The sequence below is a fragment of the Sminthopsis crassicaudata genome, chromosome 2, assembly GCF_048593235.1.
Source record: "Sminthopsis crassicaudata isolate SCR6 chromosome 2, ASM4859323v1, whole genome shotgun sequence".
In the NCBI taxonomy this organism is placed as follows: Eukaryota; Metazoa; Chordata; class Mammalia; order Dasyuromorphia; family Dasyuridae; genus Sminthopsis; species Sminthopsis crassicaudata.
Window position 1 is genome coordinate 4,135,765 of NC_133618.1, and position 20,491 is coordinate 4,156,255.

The following is a 20,491-nucleotide window of genomic DNA, read 5'->3' on the forward strand; positions in this document are numbered from 1 at the left end:
TCCATATTGATGGATTTATGTATACTTGTTTCAAGATCATGAGCACCCTGTGTTCTAAATCAAAAGAAAGGGGAGATGTTAGGATTATTAAGTGCTAATTCAGGTTGTCTAAACATTTCTCTAGCTCAGAGTTCACACCTTTAAACCTTGAAAAGGAGTTTACACCTTTAGACTTTTGAAAAGGAGTTTACACATTTAAAGGAGTTGACACCTTTAAAAGGACCAAATTCATTGGTTGTAGGAGTTCCCATCAGCCCCTGGGAGTACCCACAAGGCCATTCTCTGGGAGGATAAAAAGAGGCAACGTTGAGTCTGAAGAGCATTCTGGATTGGGATAAGAACCAGAGCTGGAGGAGACTCCTAGCCAGGATTAGGTAAGAAGAGGATTCGAGATTCTACTTTCACTTTGGCTGGAGGCTCCAAAAGCTGCCCAAGAAACCTGCTCTGAGAGGAAAACATTCTACAGAAAAGAGTCCGCAGGAACTGCAGAAGTGAGACGAGAGAGAGAGAGAGAGAGAGAGAGAGAGAGAGAGAGAGAGAGAGAGAGAGAGAGAGAGAGAGAGAGAGAGAGAGAGAGAGAGAGAGAGAATGGCTGCTATTGTGAAATTTCTGCAGGAACTGCAGAGTGAGATCACCTGTAGCATCTGCAGGGGCTACTTCTGTGAGCCTGTCACCATTGGGTGCGGGCACAGTTTCTGTCAAGCTTGTCTCTCCTCCAGCTGGAGAGTTGGAGCCCCAACTTTCTCCTGTCCTGAATGCAGGCAAGTTTCCCAGGGCAGGGAACTCCAGTTGGTGAACTGGCGCCTAGCAGAGTTGACTGAGCTGGGCAAAGAGCTCAGCTCCAAGATTTTGCAGAGCACTCAAGGACAGAGCCAGTGTGTCACTCACAAGAAACTCTTCAAACTGTTCTGTGAGGAGGACCAGACAGCCCTGTGTGTGACATGTGTTGAAAGCCCAGAGCATGGGGCTCACAAAATCGCCCCCGTGCAAGAGGCTGCTGACAAATACAGAAGGGAGCTTCAGCACATTCATAGTCGTTTGGAGGAACATCTGGAGGAAGGTGAGCAACTTCTTGCTCAGGTGAAGAGACCTGCTATTGACTGGGACTGGATAATCAGGGGAGAATTCTTCCAACTTCACCAGTTACTGATGGAGGAAGAGAAGCGATGCCTTGACAGGATGAGGCAAGACCAGAAGGCCAGCCAGGACAGACTCTCCCAGCACATACAGAGCCTACAGGAACTCATGCAAGAGCTGCAGGAAGCGGGCCGCCAAGCCAATCTGGATCTGCTGCAAGATGCCAAGCAGCTGCTGGGGAGGAGCGAGGCTGTGTTGGCCCAAAGGGCCAAGGCTGTCACCCCAGAACTGAGAGAATATCCCATCCCTGGCCTGATCCAGATGCTCCACAGATTCCGAGTGGACCTCACCATGGACGCCACATCAGCTGCTTCCTGTGTTTCTGTTTCTGAGGACCTCAAGAGTGCCAAGGCTAGAGAGGACTGGCCAGAGGAGACTGAGGACCCTTCTTGCCATGCTGTGCTTGCTGGGCAAGCCTTCAGCTCGGGCAGTCAGTACTGGGAGGTGGATGTGACTCAACTGCCTCAGTGGGTCCTGGGGATCTACACCCCCTACTTGAGGAGGAAAAGGGCCAGGGACATGGACTCCTGTGACTTTGCTTTCTTGCTTCGCTGTGTCAAGAAAGAAGGAGAATACTATTTACAGACCTATCCTGGGCCACTGAACCATCGAATCAAAGGCCCTCTACCTCGGGTTGGGGTGTTCTTGGAATATTCCCCTGGGACTCTGGCCTTTTACAATGTACTCCAAAGTTCCCTTATTTATAAATTCCATTCTATTCCCTTCACAGACCCCGTCCAGCCCATCTTTTCCCCTGGCCCCCCACTTCCAGGAACAAAGCCTGGTCCCATGACTGTGTGTGCAGTGGGCTCTCATCTTGGAGCTTGCTGCTATTCCTATCCATGATCATTTCTCCAGGGAGTTCTCAACTCCTCCTTTTCTGTGTTCACTCTATCCTTTCAACAAGAGTCTCCCTGCTTAGCAACTGGAGACTAGACTTTCCACCCTGAAAGTTGAGGGGTTCAATCCCCACTCTTTTGGATTCTTTTATGCTACGTTCAGGTATTTTTTTTTTAACAATGTCAATATTTCCTCAATTACTGGAAATCATACCTGAGCAATCTGGTCCTGTAATTTTATGCTTCATTTCCTCTTAGAATTTATAGCACTACAATGGCCATAGATTTCAACATGTTGCAAAACATTCCCCTTGAATTGTAGTCAACTTTCCATTTTGCTTTCTTTAATATAAAATGAAGAAAATATCTAGTATTTATTTGACTTGTATTTTTGTTGTTCTTCATTAATTTTATTCACTTCGGACTGACCACATTTGAGATTTTTCTTGTTAGAGAAACTGATGTGCCCTTTTCTTCCCTAATCATTTAGTAGATTTTAAAGATGATAGACATGAAGCAAAGAGGGTAACCCGAATTACCCAGAGTTACACAGTTTTAAGTATCTATACCTAGATAGATTAGACAAGGATACGCTTACCAGACCAAAATTATTGCTTCTAGACTAGCCCTCACGGCCATAAGCATGATGAAGGGAACAGACCTTCTCACAATTAGCCAACCAACTGCCAGCCACAAGGGAGGGAAAGCCTAGAATTATCAAGTACCTGGTGGGGAAAATGAGAGGCAACATATAGGAGGCAGATCAGACTATCCCTTCATCTTGAGTGCCTCAGATTCTGATGGATAAAGCCCAAGATCTGGAACCCAAGAAATTTAGGACTAACAATTTCCAATCCAGTATCTGCAACCCTCCTCCTGGGAAGCAGGTTTGTCGAGACATAGCCTTTCAATTGCTCTGGACACAACCACAACAACTGAGACTCAGAATTAAAAGTCTTTGCCATCAAAAGTCCTCAGCATTATCAAGAAATGCTATGATTTTATCCATGGAAATGACATTAAAGCATTAGCATCTGCTTTCTCAATGTACCCCGAGGGTCATAGGACCTTTCCCTCTCATTAGCAGCTGAAACCTTCCCTAAGTGTTATTTTCTTCCCTCTCTGCATCCCCTACCCACATTAGGATGTGTGTTCCTTAAGAGCAAGGTCTGTCTTCTTTATTTGTATATCCAAAAGTTTACACAATACTTTGCACTTGTTTCATAAATGTTGTATTCACTTGCAAAAATAGTCCCTCATGATTTTGAAAAGTGGATGGATGGATGAAGTTGTCTAAATCACTTTTGAATAGAGAAATGCAAAATAAAACAATTCTCTATCAGATTAACTAATATGACAAAAAAAATGATGAATGATGAAGAGTATGTAGAAAATGACTGTGAAAAATGAATGCTAAAATTTGTTTATTTAAAAAAGGCAAGAAAAGATGATGACTGGAGAATTCCTGAACAGACTGTGGTGAATAAACAGAATTGATTATTCTTGTGCAATAAGAAATCATTTCCTTTCAAATTTCAATAAGTCCTTTTTGAGTCTGATGGAATCCAACTAAGAGACCAACCATACCAAAACAGAATGGTTTAAAAAACTGGCTCTAAACATGGTCCTAACCATCATGAACACATTCACATACAATATTTGACAGAGTTTTAAAAATATTCCAGGGCTTGCATGTAATGTCTTTTGCAATTGTTTGTTGTCATGGCAAGGATTTACCTTGGCAGAAGTAGCTTGAGAAAACTAATGAGGACCCATGGGAAAAAAATGGGAGGATTGCATCGATCTCAATCTGTTACCTGCAAGTAGAAAACTTGGACACTGAAACATTCAACTAAAGGCAATATAAAGGAAAAGTTATGTAATGAAATGTGCAAAAGAACAAGACATCAGGAATTCTTGATACTCTTAAACCACAATGGGAAGTGAAATACAAAAAGTTAAGTGAAGGAAGAGAGTCAAAGCAACAGAAAGAGAAAAATTTTAAATCCCCATAAATCAAGAATTCTACTTTAGGGGCTTCAAGAAGTCAAGAAATCAAAAGGAGGGAATATTCTAAAGAAGGATGTGGAAATTTTCTGGTTATTTGTGCAATCAAAAGAAGTTCCATTCAAGTTGGATCACATGTGAAAAAGGAATTTTGTATACAGTAAGTATAATGAATGACAGAGTGAGCCCATCAAAGGTGGAGAGTGAAACTTGAGCTTCTTTGGAAAACTGGAAAGCAGGCCAGATGAGATCCAGAATGATTGGCTTATACATCTTGCAGTAATGCATGAGCATTAGTAAAGCATGTTACTAACCTCCACTCTGGTGCAAGATTATTCCTTTCTTTGAAGGAATAGATAAACACACTGGGCCATGTTTGGGAGAGTTATAATTCAGTAAAATTGTATTGGAAAGCAATTTGAAATTACGCAAAATGCCTAACATGTCCATTATTCTTTGCTCCAGAGATTCGACTTCTGGGCATTCCAGGTAGATCATTGATAAGAAAGCATAGAAATATACCAAAATATTTAGAAGCACTTTTTGTGGGTTTACAAATTATTTATCATAAAGATAATGGAATATTTTGGTGTAATAAAGAAATAGCACAAATACAGACATTAAAAATCCTGGAGAACTTAGCCAATAAACTGCTAAAATGAATATTATGGAAGCCAAATGATTTTAGGAAATAGCAAGGATATTTGACCCTACAGAGATGGAGCTGACAGTTTAATGCTTTTGTTCAATTATGTGTTTTTAAAAGTTTTGTGATTTAACCATGCAACAGATTATAGAACACTAAATACCAAAAATTATTGGTAGCAGGAGCAACTACTACTGCTGTGCAGGGCAGTGAATAGGGTGCCCCACCTAGAGTCAGGAAGACCCCTCTTCATGAGTTCAAATCTAACCTCAGACACTTAGTAGGTCTATGGCTCAAGGCAAATCACTCAATCCGTTTGCCCCAGTTTCCTCGATAAAGTGAGCTAGAGAATGAAATGACAAACCACTCCAGTATATTTGCTGAGAAAACCCCAAATGAATTCATGAAGTCAGAATTAAATTAAAAAAAAAAACACATATCAACTTATCCTAGGACTTTTTCTCTGAAATCCAATCAACAAGATAAGGTAAATGGTTTTCAATAATAATAACAATCATTTATTAATACTTTATTAGTATGTCTGACCCCATTGAAATATGAGAATTTAATAATTTGAAATGATAATAATCCTTATTAGATACTTATTATCCTCTGAGGATTCCATACGTCAGACCTGAGATGTGAAGTACAGGTGATCTAAAGCTGATCTCAGGAGAAAGCTGGACTCATTGAGAACCTGGAAAGAGGGAAGGATGGAAGGAAAGGGGAAAGGAGGCCAAGAGGAGTCAGGAAGTCTGAGATTTTATTGACTTATCCACCTGCCCTAGGTGAGCCCCCAGATTCAAGACTGTCAGGAAAGGACTGAGGCTATCTTCCTGAGACCTTTTTTGTTTTCTTTAGAGGTCAATTACTTCCCATCTCTGGAGTTTGTGAACATTCAGAGGTGACTGCACTGATGGGTCTGAGTGGGTTCCAGAGATAAAAGACTGATTACCTCTGGAGATCCTGCTTGCTGAAACCTCTTACAAGGATAAGAAGTTGTCGGGAAGGAATGCCCACACAAAAGGAGCAGATTTTGATGGGAAGAAGATTACAGGCATGGAAAATTGACAGGGGGACTTTGGGGGAGGATGCTGCAAGGAGAACAGCCTTTTAAATTAATCTTAACAGAGAGATAGGTCTGTCAGAAAAGTAGAAGAGTTTTTCTTTCCCCTCTCATTCCTTTCCTTCCCTCCCATTCCTTCTGAACAAAAATGAGCCAAGTCACACTGAAACTTGAAGAGAGATCACAGGTATTTGTCAGATGAGCAAGTCATTTCCCCCGTGGGAATTTAGAGAAGACAAATCTTGTCATTACAAAGTTTGGCAATTTTTACATATGTTGACTGAATAATTTTAAGTGTAAGTTTTACTGATGCCTTTTTTGATTGTTATAACCTCTAAATGATTCTGCTCAAATAGTGTGGGAAAAAAATCCCTTCCTTTTCACAAAGAACTGTAGATAAGCAAAACAAAGGAATATCCTGCCTATATCTGATCACATGAGCTTCATTCATCACTTGGATCTGCTGAGAGAAGAGAGGCATTCTTCATTGCTATGAGAATTAAGACTGATCAATACTGGTCAGACATGGCTTGCCTTTCGATGTTCATGTTTGCATCATTCTAATCATTATATATCTTGCTTTCCTGGTTCTGCTGATATCATTCTGCTTCAATCCAAGTCTTCCCAATTTCCTCTAAATTCTTCATGTTTCTTATTCTTTCTAGTTCAAGAATATTTCATTTTTACACCCATCTACCATATTAAAAATAAATAAGCATATTTTGGGGCATTTCCTTGGCTTCGAGATTTTTGCTACCACCAAAAAAGAAAAATAAAGTTGCTATAAATAAAGCTCTATATACACGGGATCTTTTCCTGTCTTTGATCTAGGATTGATATCTCTGGGTCGAAGGATGGGTTTAGTAAATTTTGAAAAATAGATAATTCCTCCAATAGACTTGTAATGGAGAAAGCCATCTGCATCCAGAAAGAGCTCCTGGGAATTGAACATGAGAACCTTTTTTGTTGTTGTTTGCCTGCTTTTTGTTTTCTGTCTCATTTTTTTCTTTTGGATCTTGATTTTTCTTGTGCAGCATGATAAATGTGGAAATATAGATAGAAGAATCAATTGCACATGTTTAACATATTGGATTACTTGCTATCTAGGGGAGGGAGAAAAATTTGGAACAAAAAGTTTTGCAAGGGTGAATGTTGAAAATTATCTTTGCAAATACTTTGAAAATGAAAACTATTATTTTAAAATAAAATAAAATAACCCCACCAAACTCAAAAAGAATAATTTAAAAATAACTTATTCACTCAAAAATATTTAATTCCAAGTTGTTTTCTAGAAGGGTGGGATCAATTCACAAGACTCACCAATAATGCATCAAAGTGTCTGTTGTCCCATGGCCATCCAAACATTTACCATTTGCCTCGTGGAGAATTTAAAGAAATATTTATAATATAAAGAGCTGTTTTATCACATAAAGGATAATTAGATAAATAAGGAGGATACAAATGTGACAATATTTAAATTACATGTTGGAATGAATTCTACATTTTTTCTTTTGATACAGCTAATATGAATTTGTTTTGTTTGACAATGCATATCTAACACAATGATTTTTTTTTCTTTTATTTAAGTGAAAAGGAAATAGACTATATTAATAGAAAACTTAAATTTATTTTAAAAAGAAAGATATATTGAACTTATTCTATATTTTAAAAGAAAATAATAAAGATTCCTAATATTATTGCAATCCCACTCTTTCTGCCCTATTATATATATATATATATATATATATATATATATATATATATATTTCATTTTAATTATTAAGTTCAGAATTAAATAAAAAATAATAATATCAAGCAAGAGAACTGTAATTTTCTGAACTTTGTGGGAGTTTAAAATTCCTGTGAAAATACAGTTTTTGTCTTGAAATCTGGTTGGTTAGTTGGTATTATTTTATTCTTTCTCCTCAGTCCTCAGAAACTGTAAATGAAGGACCTTCAACCACAAAACTTCAGTTTCATACTAATAACTAGCTCCAGGATCATGGGCTGGAAATTATCTTTCCAAAGTTCTCATTTAACAGATGATGAAGCTGAAGCCCAGTAAGCTTGTGATGCCCCCAAGGTTACACATTTAGCTGATGAATGGCAAGAGCTGCTGTTCAAATGCAAGTCTTTGGGGGCTTAAATCTAGCATCTTTCCTTAAACCATATTACACTTATCCCTTCTACATCAGGAGGGATAAACGAAGAATGGCTTCTTTGCAATCTGGAAAACGTGCATAAAGTTTGTTTTTTTTTTTTGTTTGTTTTGTTTTTTTTTTTTTTTTTTTTTTTTTGTTGTTGTTGTTGTTGTTGTTGACAACCTCTTCATACCAAAGAAGATATATCAATAATGGTATTAAAAGATAAAATACATCGTCATTATACAATACTATATGCTTTATGCATCTATCCATTTGTAAAAATTTTTTTAATGATCTTTCCTCTTCTTTTCTTATTTTGGGTTTCCATAAAACTTCCCCTAAATACCATTTAATTTCTTATGCCAGTATATGATATATGAAAATCTCAATGGTACTAGGGATAACTTTATTAAACCAACTCTGCTCATTTGTACTTTGCCATCCTTTAATTAGGTTGAGCTTAATTCCACCTTCTGTGGGAAGCCTTCCCTTACTATTCCCACTTTATGGAACCCCTTCCTTCATTCTTTTGCATTTAGCAGATTCCATTAACATAGTTAAAAAGAAGAGTCAATTTGGAGACTGAAGATTTGGGATCAAATTCTGTCTCAAACACTAGCTGTGGGATTATGGGAACAACATTTAATCATTGTCAGCCTTAGTTTCTTCCTCTATAAACTGGGAGTAATAATAACACCTTCTTTCAAGGTATTGTGAAGATGGAATGAGGTCTATCTTTTCTTCCATCTTCTAGGTTTTGCTTTGAGACTGAAAACTTTAATCCTATGTTCCTTAAGGAGCTATAGAAAGTTGAGTATGTCCCTCAATCTGCCTAGGCTTCCATATCTACACCTTTATATTTAGAATCCCTTTAAGATGTTAGCTTTTGGACAGAAGTGAATTTTTCTTGAATTTTTCTTGCCTAGCATGCTCTCTGGTCTTTAGTGATGACTCCATGGACTGTTGGTTTAATCTATGAATGCTATTAATTCTCAACTTGAGTATTTCATCCACTGGGGATGATTTGTTATTTCTGTTTTTCTCTGAAATAAAAATGATTCTTTGGGAGATTTTTTTTGGGGGGGAAATGGAATAATTTGAGAGGAGTCAAGTCTATTCAAGGAAATCTGTGTCTGACAAATGCTTTTGCTATTGGAGCCTGCCCTCCCCCAAACACCTAAAGCTCCCAAAACTAGTAACCTCCAAAGAATATCAAGTTGGCCTGGTTTGATTACAAACATTATTAATGAAAGCATTGGAAAGGATCTTGGAGCTCATGTAGTGAAACCTCTTCCAATGACAAGGAAAAAGGAGCTCAGAAAGGTAAGGGACTTTTCTAAGGTCACTAAGTGAGTAAAAGGGCAGATTAGTGGCACAGTGGACAGAACATTGGTCTTTGGAATTGGAAAGAGTTCATGAGTTGAAATCCCCCTCAGACATTGTGTCCCTGGGCAAGTTACTTCATCCTTTTTTGCCTCAGTTTTCTCACCTGTAAAAATAAATTGGCAAAGGAAATGGCAAACCATTCCAGTATCTTTGTCAAATGGAGTCACAAAGAGTCCAACATAACAAAAGAGTAGACGCAAAACTTTGCAAACACAGTAGCATAACTTGGATTCCCTTGATCATTAAGACATTTCCTGAGATAATCATCTTAAAAAACTAATTTTTCTTTTTTCCAGATTGATGAATTCATCAATACAAATAACTCCTCATGGGAAAATTTCAGCCACTAATACAAGTCATAGAAAAACTCTTTAACTTAGAAGACAAAACTCTGGACGTGAGAGATTAACTTGTTCATGGTCACCCAGTCAAGGATCAAAGGCCAATCCACTACAAGAGGCTTCCCTTCTCTAACATAAAAGTAACATAAATGAATCCAATAACTCCTTACTATATTTTATTGGACTCCAATATAGATTTCATTTTAAACAGTCAACATTTATTTGGATCTCCCGATTTAAAATAAACAGTAAAAATATTTCAATTCCATTACAAGATGAATTTTAAAATTAATTTTAGCATTTCTTTGGAAATGATCACATCATTGGAATAAGGGAGGAAAGAGGGAAAACATAGTGGGGAAAGGTTGCCTATTCTGACTCTACATTTGAATTCTCTGATGTTGAGATATACAAATCATTTTCCTACTGGGCATCAGGGAGATCGGGATTCAAATCCCTTTTGTTACATGTCTGGCAATAAGGAAGTTGGGGAGCTGATTTCTAACTCACTTTCTAGCTCTAACTCTGGTATTAGCATTGGTTGACGTAGCTTCCCATACAGAGAATACCACACATCCTTCCCATATCCCAGTAAGTGACGTCCATAATAAACATTCAAGTATCACTTTAGAGAAATGAATGGCTCAGAAGTATTGAACTCCTTAACTTTTTGAAGACTTTGATTGATTCAAAATCAAATGGGAGAAAAACATCAGGACTGGATTTCTCACCCCATTTACCAAAAGAACATTTCCCAACTGAGTCCTGGATCTTAATAAATGTGTGTGTGTGTGTGTGTGTGCGTTCGTATGTGTGTGTGCGTTCGTATGTGTGTGTGTATTTGATTTCATTTCTTTCAGGCTAAACATCTCTCAGAATCTTAATCTCAGGGCATTGTCTGGAGAACTATAGTCATCCCGGGAAGTCTACGTTTATTTGCCAATGACCAGATGACACATCTTACTTCACCAACTCCTGTTTCTTAGTATGGACTAAGTATGCACTTAGTATGACAGTATGGACAGAAAGAAATCTTTGGGATGAAACAGAAGAGAAGGAACCCGATAAAAATGACTCCAGAGTCTGCATTATTTTTTCCTTTGCCTGCAAACATCGCGTCGGAATAATGGGAATTCATGGCTTTCCATCTTGAAACTTCAGTTCTCCTTCCCTTAAAATTTTTAGTTATAAGTGGTAGTTTGAGAGAAAAAAATGAGACGAAAGCTTTGAATGATTTCCATAGAGAATTGTGCAACAATTTCCCTTTAAAAAACAAACACAAACAAACAAACAAAGAAACAAACGAAAAAAAAAAACACAAACAAGTAAACAAACAAACAAACAAACAAACAAAAAATACCCAATTTACCCCATCCTGGAATTGACATGGAGATAAGGATAAGGAAAAGGGATGAAAAACAAAAGAGAAAGAAATCTCTTTTCTAGGGATACTGGAAATAAAGTGGACTGGGCTGTCACCAATGAAACGCCCTTTCTTTGATGCACCCGAGTTAGGGAAGGGGTTTGTCCCTCAGTAGCTCTGCACCTCCAAGGGCTGCTCCGTGGTCTTGAGAGATCCCACTTTCACCTCTTCCTTCTCCTGATCTCCCTTGTCCAATTTCGTATTAAATTGGATCTAAATGGTTAAAATGGATCTAAAGCATCCATTTCAAGTTTTCCATCGGTCCCAAAGGGAGCGTCACAGAGCGCAGGGTGCATCGGGAGAAGTTTGGACTGGCAGGCAGGAGAAACTTGGTTCCGCTTCCACCTCTGACCGCCACTAGCTTTGGGACCGTGACAGTTCTCTTCACGTCGGGGCTACGTCAGGGGTAAAACAGGAATCGGACTAACTCCCCCATCAGGACGCTGAGTTAGGAAGGTATCTACAAACCCGAGCGCTGTCTAAAAGCGCATCTGAGTGTCAGCAGTGATTCCTAAGGGATGGATCCAGCGCATCCCGGGGAGCTGGCAGTGAGCGCTTCTCTGGGGAGCAGCGAGGTCTCGGGCCGTTGGTGTAGCTCTCCAAGGCATTTTAGAGATCAGTCCAGCCCGCTGCCTTTATTTTTCTCGGTGAGGAAACCAAGGCCCCCGGAGCGGAAGAGATTCACTCAAGGTTGCGAGGTGAGAAACCAAGGACGCGTCCTGCGGCTGCCTCGTGCACTTGTGCCGCCGGCTTGGGAACCAGATCTTCACCTGCGTGGAGGTGAGCTGCAGCGCGCGGGCGCCCACAGGTACCACTGCTGCCGGAAGCGTCGCTCCAGTTCCAACACCTGCGCTGCCACAAAAGCCCTGGATGTGTCCGTCACGGACGAGCTTTGGAGAGCTCAGAGAAGAGGTCTCGGGGCAACCGGAGCTGCAGCTGACGCCGCCCTCCGCGCGCCTCTCCCAGCTCGGGCCTTGCCCTACAAGCGAACGAGACAGGAGGGAAGAGCACGAGTTCTTTTCCATCGCTTCTGGGAGGTCCGGGGGCTTTTATTTCCAAGGACGCTCCCAGGAGCCCCCAAATTTCAAAATAGAGGACCTGAGTTCGAATTCTTGGTGATAGGGCACAGAGTATTACATGAAGCTAAGGCATGTGGGCTTTGAACCTCTGCTGGGGCACTCGCAGCTGTGGGACCCGGGCCAGACAACTTTTCTGGTGCTTCCTTTTTGTACAGTGGGAGTGATGCTGTCCATGGTCCTTTGTACATGATATGTTTTGTAACTCTTAAGTTCCCAAAGGAATATCAGCCAATTATGCTAACGATTCTATACTCTGGAATAACTAACTTTACGTCTGGGCCTCAGTTTCCCTTGTATAAAATTAGACAGTTGAAAAAGATCAGCTCAAGATTTCTTCCAGCAGAGACAATGAAGAGTATTGGATGGGGGAGATTCGTTGGGCTCGCCTGCAGGTTGTTAGGATTTTGTTTTCCTTTTTTCTTTTCTCTAGTGGGTGCAGGACTAGCAGAAAAATATAAATGCTTGTTGAAAAATCAATAAGTTTAAAAAGACAGAGGAAAAGAGAGTCCTGGACCAGAGCTGTAGCGGCTGAAGGGACGACTCAAAGGAGTTTGACTCTGGTTTTTTTGAAAGAGGAGAGGGGGCAGCTAGGTGGTGCAGTGGATAGAGCACCATTCTTGAATTCAGCAGGACCCGAGTTCAAATCTGGTCTCAGACGCTCTAGCTGTATGACCCTGGTCAAGTCACTTAACCCCAGCCTCAGAAAGGAGGAAAAAAAAAAATAAAAGAGGAGAAAACAGGTTGAGCCCCGGTAGCAGAAGAGACTAACTAGCCCAAGACTATATTGGTAGGATGTGCTCAGACGAGGTTTGAACCCAGGTCTTCGTGTTTCAAAGTCATCACTAGACAATCCATTGACCTGTTTCTCTGGAAATAGTCACGGCCACGGGGTTGCAGGGAAGAAGGCGCTTTGTAAAAGTGGCCTCCTAGGCACGAGCTATTATCATTCTGTTAATGACCCTCTTCTCTCTCGTGAAGTCGACCTTCATTGTGTATTCCTTATCTAAGACTCCTGGTTTGTCCGGGCGGGGGTTCGGACAGCTAGGGCAGGTGCCTGAGGCTCTCCGTCAAATTTCGTGAGTTCTTGGGTTAAAATGGGCAGCCAGCCTCTGTTAACTGACCTCTCAGTGTGCTGAGACTGCTCTTAGGTCCCTAACACAGTACGCTGCCAGGACATTGCTGGGAAGCTACTACAAATTTCTTGAGCTTGGCCGTAGGAGGAGCACAAATATTAAGGCGGTGCTCCCACTTCCTTCCTCTCTCCTTCTTCTCTTTGCTTTCTTCTCACTCTCTTTTTGTTCCTGTCTCTGTTTCTGCCTGTCTCTGTATCACTCTGTATGTCTCTATGTTTGTCTCTGTTTCTCTGTCTCATATCTATATCTCTGTTTCTATTGCTCTCTTCTATGTGTTTCTGAGGTTTCAGTGTAAGTCTGTTTTCCTCTCTCTCTCTCTCTCTCTCTCTCTCTCTCTCTCTCTCTCTCTCTCTCTCTCTCTCTCTCTGACTCTCTCTCTCTCTCTGACTCTCTCTTTGTCTTTCTTCTCCTCCTACTTCTGTCTCTGTCTCTGTCTCTCTGTCTCTGTCTCTCTCTCTGTCTCTCTCTCTGTCTCTCTCTCTCTCTCTCTCTCTCTCTCTCTCTCTCTCTCTCTCTCTCTCTCTCTCTCTCTCTCTCTCTTTTGTCTCAATCTCTGACTCTCCTGTTTTCCTCCTTCATCTCTCCTTTCTCTGTCTCTTTGCCCCCTTCTTTCTCTCCCTTTCCCCGTCTAGCTGTCCTCTCTCTGAATCTGTCTCTGCATCTCTCTGTCTCAGTCTCCGTGTCTGTCTGTCTGTCTGTCTCTCTCCCATACACACATCTTTATGAGTTTCTCAGTTCTCTGTTTACATCTATTTTCCTCTCTCTAGTTGTCGGTCTTTGCCTCTCTCTGTCTCAATCTCTGACACTCTCTCCTGTTTTTCTTCTTCATCTCTTTCTGTGTCTTTTGGCCCCTTCTTTCTTTCCCTTTCCCCGTCTAATGTCCTCTCTCTGAATCTGTCTCTGCATCTCCCTGTCTCTCTTGTCCTTGGTTGGCATGCACTCCCCCCTCACACCCCATCTCCAAAGTGTCTCCCAAATCCCCCTATCTTCTTCTGGATCTTCTAAAGTGAGGGTTCAAAGAATGGAAGAAGCAAAAGATCCATATGGCAAACTCAAGCTGAGGATGGGGTCCCAGTGTGACCTAGCTCCCCCCTGAGGTTGGCAACAAAGGTACAGAGACTCCCGTATTTACGGGGAGAGATTTGAGCACCTGTAAGCAATTGTCTCAAAATTAGGAAAACTGGAGAGTAAAGGTCAAGGCGGAAACGAAGAATTGGACTGTTCACAGTGGCTTATCATCTTGGTCATTTTACCTGACGACGTAACGGGACTAGATAGCTCGTGAGGGGATCCCCGGCCCGGCTCACAGCGGCCCCTGGTGCTCCGTGCCTGGCAAGCGTGGCGCATTCGGCCCCGGGAAAGCCTCCAGCTCGGCTAGAAGTACCCAGGGGCCTCGCGGACGTCCCCATCGGCTCAGGGGGACCAGGGGCTGGGAATGGGGAGGCTGCCAGTCCTATTGGTTCCCCCTGACACCCGTGAATCTAAGCTTTCCCTTCCTACCAGAAGCCATCCCGCTTCCCCTCCCCTTTCCAGCTCTGTATTCCCCCACCTCTGTCCTTTTTCATTTGAACCCTCCTTCACCCCCCCCAATAAAGAATGCTGTATTAATCTTTGGCATACTTGGGCCCTTGGGAATATGATGGCGTGTGAAGGATTTTATCTGCATAAATCCGTCGCGAGATGTAATCGATCTGGGACACTGGATAGATGTAAGCCTATTATTTTAAAGGAAAGGGCGTGAATTGCGTTTCTACCGAAGTCCCGCCGAGGGTCACCCCAGCTTTTGCTCACCTCTCCACATTCTGCTTTATTGAAGGAGGCGGCTGGGAGATGAGGCGCGGGAAAGTGAGGCACAAAGGCGTAAATCAGCACGAAAATTCTAGGGACCCCGGTTTCCGGTTCGGTTCTCGTCTCCTCGAAGTAAAGGAAGAGCAGTTTGCAAAGAAACCCATATCAAAAACCCAGAGATTGGCCAGGACCCTGGAGGGTCCGACTCCTGTGGTCAGAAGGGAAAGTGTTCAGAAGCGGCAGAGGCAGCTAACCCACGCGGAGGTGGGCCGGCCTTTGCTTTGTTTTTTGTTGGGTTTTTTTTTGTTTGTTTGTTTTTGAGGTAAGGAAGGTTAAGTGACTTACCCAGGATCACACAGTGAGTGTTATCTGTCTGAGGCCGAGTTTGAACTCTGCTTTTCCCGTCTTTAGAGCCAGTACTCGATCCACTGCTCAGTCTAGCTGCCCCCGGGTCTTCGAAGTAGCATCTGCCGGAGGTTGGAAACAGACTTCAAAAGGCAAGAAATGTTTGTCTTTCTCCCTAAGATACTGGAGAATGCACTACAACCCGGGTCTCTGGGTTGACTACAAAAAATGGCCAGAATTTTAACCCTCCCGATTCGCCAGGGGTGACGGAGCCCTCCCTAAGGGTGGGGGTCTCAGCTACAGCCCGACCGTACTACATGTCTTCCAGTAGTCCGTGTGCCTCCTTTGGGAGTCCTCCAAAACCGCTCACTACATGGGGATGAGAGGAGGGCAGCCCATCCGAGCACCCGGCAGGGCACCTCCACACCCTTTCGCCCGAGGCCTCCTGGCCTCCTGCAAACCTTTTCCGTGTTTCCCTTATCTCCCCATTTTCTCTCTTTCTTTTTCTCGTTGCTATTATGTGGGATTTACACGAAACTGATTTCTCTCTTCCCGGATTCCTAGCCCTTCTGCCCCAATAACTCCCTCGATTGTAGGAGCTTTTTGTTGTTGTTGTTGTTGTTGTTGTTTTGTTTTTCCTTTCCCATGATTTTCCCCTGTGGTTCTGATTTTTCTTTCCATGAAAACAACCATGGTCTAAGTACTGAAATAATAAGTATTCCTATCTAGTGTCTTCTCAAATAATAATTGGGACAAGGCCCTTGTGGGGAAAGAGGGTGAATGGAGTATCCCCCATTCTTCCGCATAAAGTTCTAGAGGAAGGCTTGTACAGGTTGTGTCTAGGGAAGAATGAAAAAACTAGTCTGACAAGAGTAAACGTCTTCATTTTATAGATGAGAAAACTGACGTGCACTGCCCTTAACAGTGTCTTGAGGCCAGATGTGAATTCTGCTTATCCTAGCTCCTGATCAGGGTTCTGTCAAGTAGATCAAGATGGATCTGCCTTCTGGCCTCCCACTTACCAGAAATTACCTCACCTCACACTCAGGGAAAGAGGACAGAAAAGCATCAAATGCCTTGCACAGATAAACTCCTTTAGAATGGCCCCATCCCATCTTTTGCCAAGGTGCCCACTCTGTGGACCTGTCCCCTTCTTTTATCCATAAAGGCCAATCCAGATGTTCACTTCAATCTAATTTTGCAACAATTTCATCACAACCTCATCACATTTGAAAAATCTTTGGGAGGAAGAAGAAAATGGTCATGCTTCATGGACAAAGCCAAAGGTTCTGTCCTCGAATCCTGGCGTGGCTGCTTATTTACAAGAAACCATGGTCTCCTGCCACAGAGTGGAGGGACTCCTTGGAGCCCCTTCTCCATTGCTGAGTTGTTGCTTAAACCTTTGTTTTGAAGGACCCAAACCAATAATCCCTCATTCTTGAAATCTGCTCATGCTGCACCCCCACTCAGCAACTCATTTCCTACCCACTGCCTCCTATTTTCAAGGCCCTTTTATGTATTACCTGTATTAAAGGTAATTTAAATAGATAAAATTACGTATGGTATATATAATTATGTATTATTCGTTGCCTTATTAAAGATAATTTATATAAAATAAAATATGTATAAAAAGTTTATTTAAAATGGTTAGTTTTAGCTTTATCATTGAAAATCTATTCTTATTATTATTAATTCTTAGTCACATTAGCACCCATAATTCATGGGCAATACCAACTAGATCCCCAAGTACCTCAACTCTGGGCCAGGGTAAGTAACTGTTTCTTGGGGAGATTAGATGAGGGGAATGTAGTGAAACTACCAGTAGAGCCTTGCTCTGTAAGTTAGAACTGAAACTAAGTGAAGAAATAGATTAAATTTCAGTTGTATTTAACATTTTGGCATTGGGCCAGCTATGAAGATAACAGTAGGATTCTGGGGGTGGTGATGATTAAGAACTTAAAAATGACATTGAGAGGATGACATTGCAAACTCAACACTTAATTTTTCATAATATTTCCAAGGGGAATCACTCATCCTCTTCAGGATGAAAGTCTTTGAGCATCATAATATCCAGTTTTCATTTAAAAAACTTTTTAAAAAAAGTTTTTGTGTATATATAGGCTTGTGTATTCTACGTTTGTTGTTATCGAGGTAATTATTTGATAAAAACTTAACTCCCAATAAACCTCTTAAAAGAGCAAAATCCTCAGAAATAAGACGATGTAAAAGTTGTCTCGGGATTGCCTTGAAAAATCATTCCAGAAAAAATCTTGACAAGAATTTAATCTATCAGAATTTCAAATCATGCATTCCTCTAGTCTATAGTCCCCATGTGCTCTCTCTTTTTTTTTTTTCAAAGTGGTGGTATATCATTCTATCTTCAAATGATTTTCTATGAATCTCTACATACAAGCTTGAATATTTGTTGGCTCCATATACTAGTGATTCAGAGTATCCTAGCATGGGGTGGTGGTGATTAACATCAGGGCTTGATAGGATACCTGTGAAAGATACTGCCATTTCTTGAGTTTCTCTATGTCTGCTTTTATTTTTGGCTCTTACGATTACTGCAGTGTTGAAGACTTGAGAGCGTAAAATTTCACTGTTAATTTTATAACAATTTTATACTGTCCCTGCATGCAAAAGTCTCTAAAATTTGGAATGTTTGGTTTTAGTGCAGTTTAAAAAACTGAGACAATTTTGCTTATTTGCCATTATGCATAACAGTATGAAGATGAACAAAATCACACTTTTGCCCATGACCCTTTGACTTCATCAGATCCTTAGGCTTGCAATACCTCTCATCAGGTGGATTTTTACATTTTTATAGGGCTCTTGGATTCTAGTATTCAGTTTGTCTAGAGACCATGGCCATCTGAGCTGGGAATATTGCTTTGTGCCATTGCTGTTTTTATACCTATGAGCAAGATATCCCTCCTTCCTATGGTCATTGTGAAGAAGAAAACTCTTTGCTAACCTGAAGGGTGTTGCTAGGTAAACAAATGAATCATGACTACTAATAAAATTCACGTCATTTTTTTTTCTAAACTATAACCTCTGTAATTATGATTTGCTGCCATTGGGTGGTAGATTGAGTGGTGGTTCATCTGAATCACTGAGATCAAGTTTGCCCAACATGACCAATGTGTTTAGAATTATCCCATCTTCTGAATGGATGTCTATCAATTGGAGAATGATTGGGTAAATTAATGGTATATGAAGGTTATGGAATATTATTGCTGGGTAAGAAATGACCAGCAGGAGGAATACAGAGAGGCTTGGAGAGAGACTTACATCAACTGATGCTGAGTGAAACGAGCAGAACTAGATCATTATACACTTCAACAATGATACTGTATGAAGAGGTATTCTGATGGAAGTGGATATCTTCAACATAGAGAAGAGCTAATCGAATTCCAATTGATCAGTGATGGACAGAATTAGCTACACCTAGAGAAGGAACGCTGGGAAGTGAATGTAAATTGTTAGCACTACTGTCTATCTACCCAGGTTACTTATACCTTCGGAATCTAATACTTAATGTGCAACAAGAAAATGGGATTTACACACATATATTGTATCTAGGTGATATTGTAACACATGTAAAATGTATGGGCTTGCCTGTCATCTAGGGGAGGGAGTAGAGGGAGGGAGGGGATAATGTAGAAAAATGAATACAAGGGATAATGTTATAAAAAAAATTACTCATGCATATATACTGTCAAAAATTTATAAAAACAATTAAAAAAAATAAAATTATCCCATCTTCAGTAAGACTGAGGTAGAGGTGTGAACCAATGGCACTTTATTAAAGGATCCATGTTCTCCTCGAAGTGGACCCTAGATCTTGATTTGAGATGCCTCCTCCTTTCAGGGCTCTATTTTTATAGGACTAGATGGCCAGCCATTCTAGAAGAGTTATATCCAATACAGAACAATTCCACTGATTGACACAAGCTAAAATAATGTCAGGGTCACAAATTGGGTGAATAATGTCTCCACACAGGATGGACAGGATTCTCTTTCATTTGGACAAGAGGAAATGGTAAAGCTATGGTCATCAGCTCCTATTGAATGAATGATTGGTCTGGAGGTGCAAAATATATTTGGGGGCTTTCCATGTAGTTGTGATCTCTGCCACACTAGGCTCGGTCACCATGATAAGACAAAACAAGGTTCAAGGACCTTTAGGTAACTTCCTATAATTAAGCAAATGAAATTAGATTCTTTAGCTCACAGCTCTGGGATCTTTTATACAGAACTCTGATATCATTTTATTAAATTGACTAATACTGATTGAAATAGAGTAGGAGTCTAAAGGAATTACTTCTCTCATTCTCCCTACCTGTCCTGTTTACAGAAAAGATACATTTTTTCTATGGATTATTACAATCTAAATGCATTGGGTAGTTCTCTATGGGCAATGCAAAACTGAAGGGGTCAGTCCCAGGTGACATTAGAGAATAGGAAATAAGCACGATTTATAATTATGATTATGTTCCATTTAATTAAACAGTAACTTATAATGTCTTAAATATACAATAGATGTTTGAGGTGTTTCTCTAACTAAACTAAAAATCATGAGGTAGAGGTACTTTTTAATAAGAAGTTTGCTTTAGCAGCTTCTCTAAGCCTTCTCGAATTACCAAAGTTATCAAGTAGTAGAAATTAATTTATCTTATCTCCTAGCACTTTCATGCTAATTATAGTAGTTTATGCAGTGCCCATCATGTGTCAGGCTTTTTCTATGCTTTGAACTTATTTTTTAGTAATACTGTAAGATTCTATACTAAAATTACTACCACCACAGATTGATACCACAAAACTTCAGACTTAGAGATTAGCAAACTAGAACTTCTCTAATTTTAAAATACCGAGTTGTGTAATTTTTTAGACTTACAACATTTTTAATCTACTTTCTCCTACAACATTTCCTAAATTTTTCTTATTGTAACACTTTCGTGAATTCCTATTTCACTGAAACTCTCCTTTTTTTTTTTTTTTTTTTTTTTTTTTTTTTTTTTTTGAGGCTGAGTTTAAGTGACTTGCCCAGGGTCACACAGCTAGGAAGTGTTAAGTGCCTGAGACCAGATTTGAACTTGGGTACTCCTGAATTCAGGGATAGTGCTTTATCCACTGCGCCACCTAGCTGCCCCC

The 20,491-nt window shown here is 40.6% G+C and overlaps 1 protein-coding gene across 1 annotated transcript; it reads left to right on the forward strand.

Moving 5' to 3' along the window:
* The first annotated feature begins 588 nt into the window (after window positions 1–588).
* LOC141553083 (tripartite motif-containing protein 43-like) lies at window positions 589–2,076 on the forward strand. Its single transcript, XM_074284976.1, has one exon. The coding sequence runs from the start codon at window positions 589–591 to the stop codon at window positions 1,981–1,983; it is 1,395 nt and encodes a 464-aa protein (XP_074141077.1). The 3' UTR covers window positions 1,984–2,076.
* The last annotated feature ends 18,415 nt before the right edge of the window (window positions 2,077–20,491 follow it).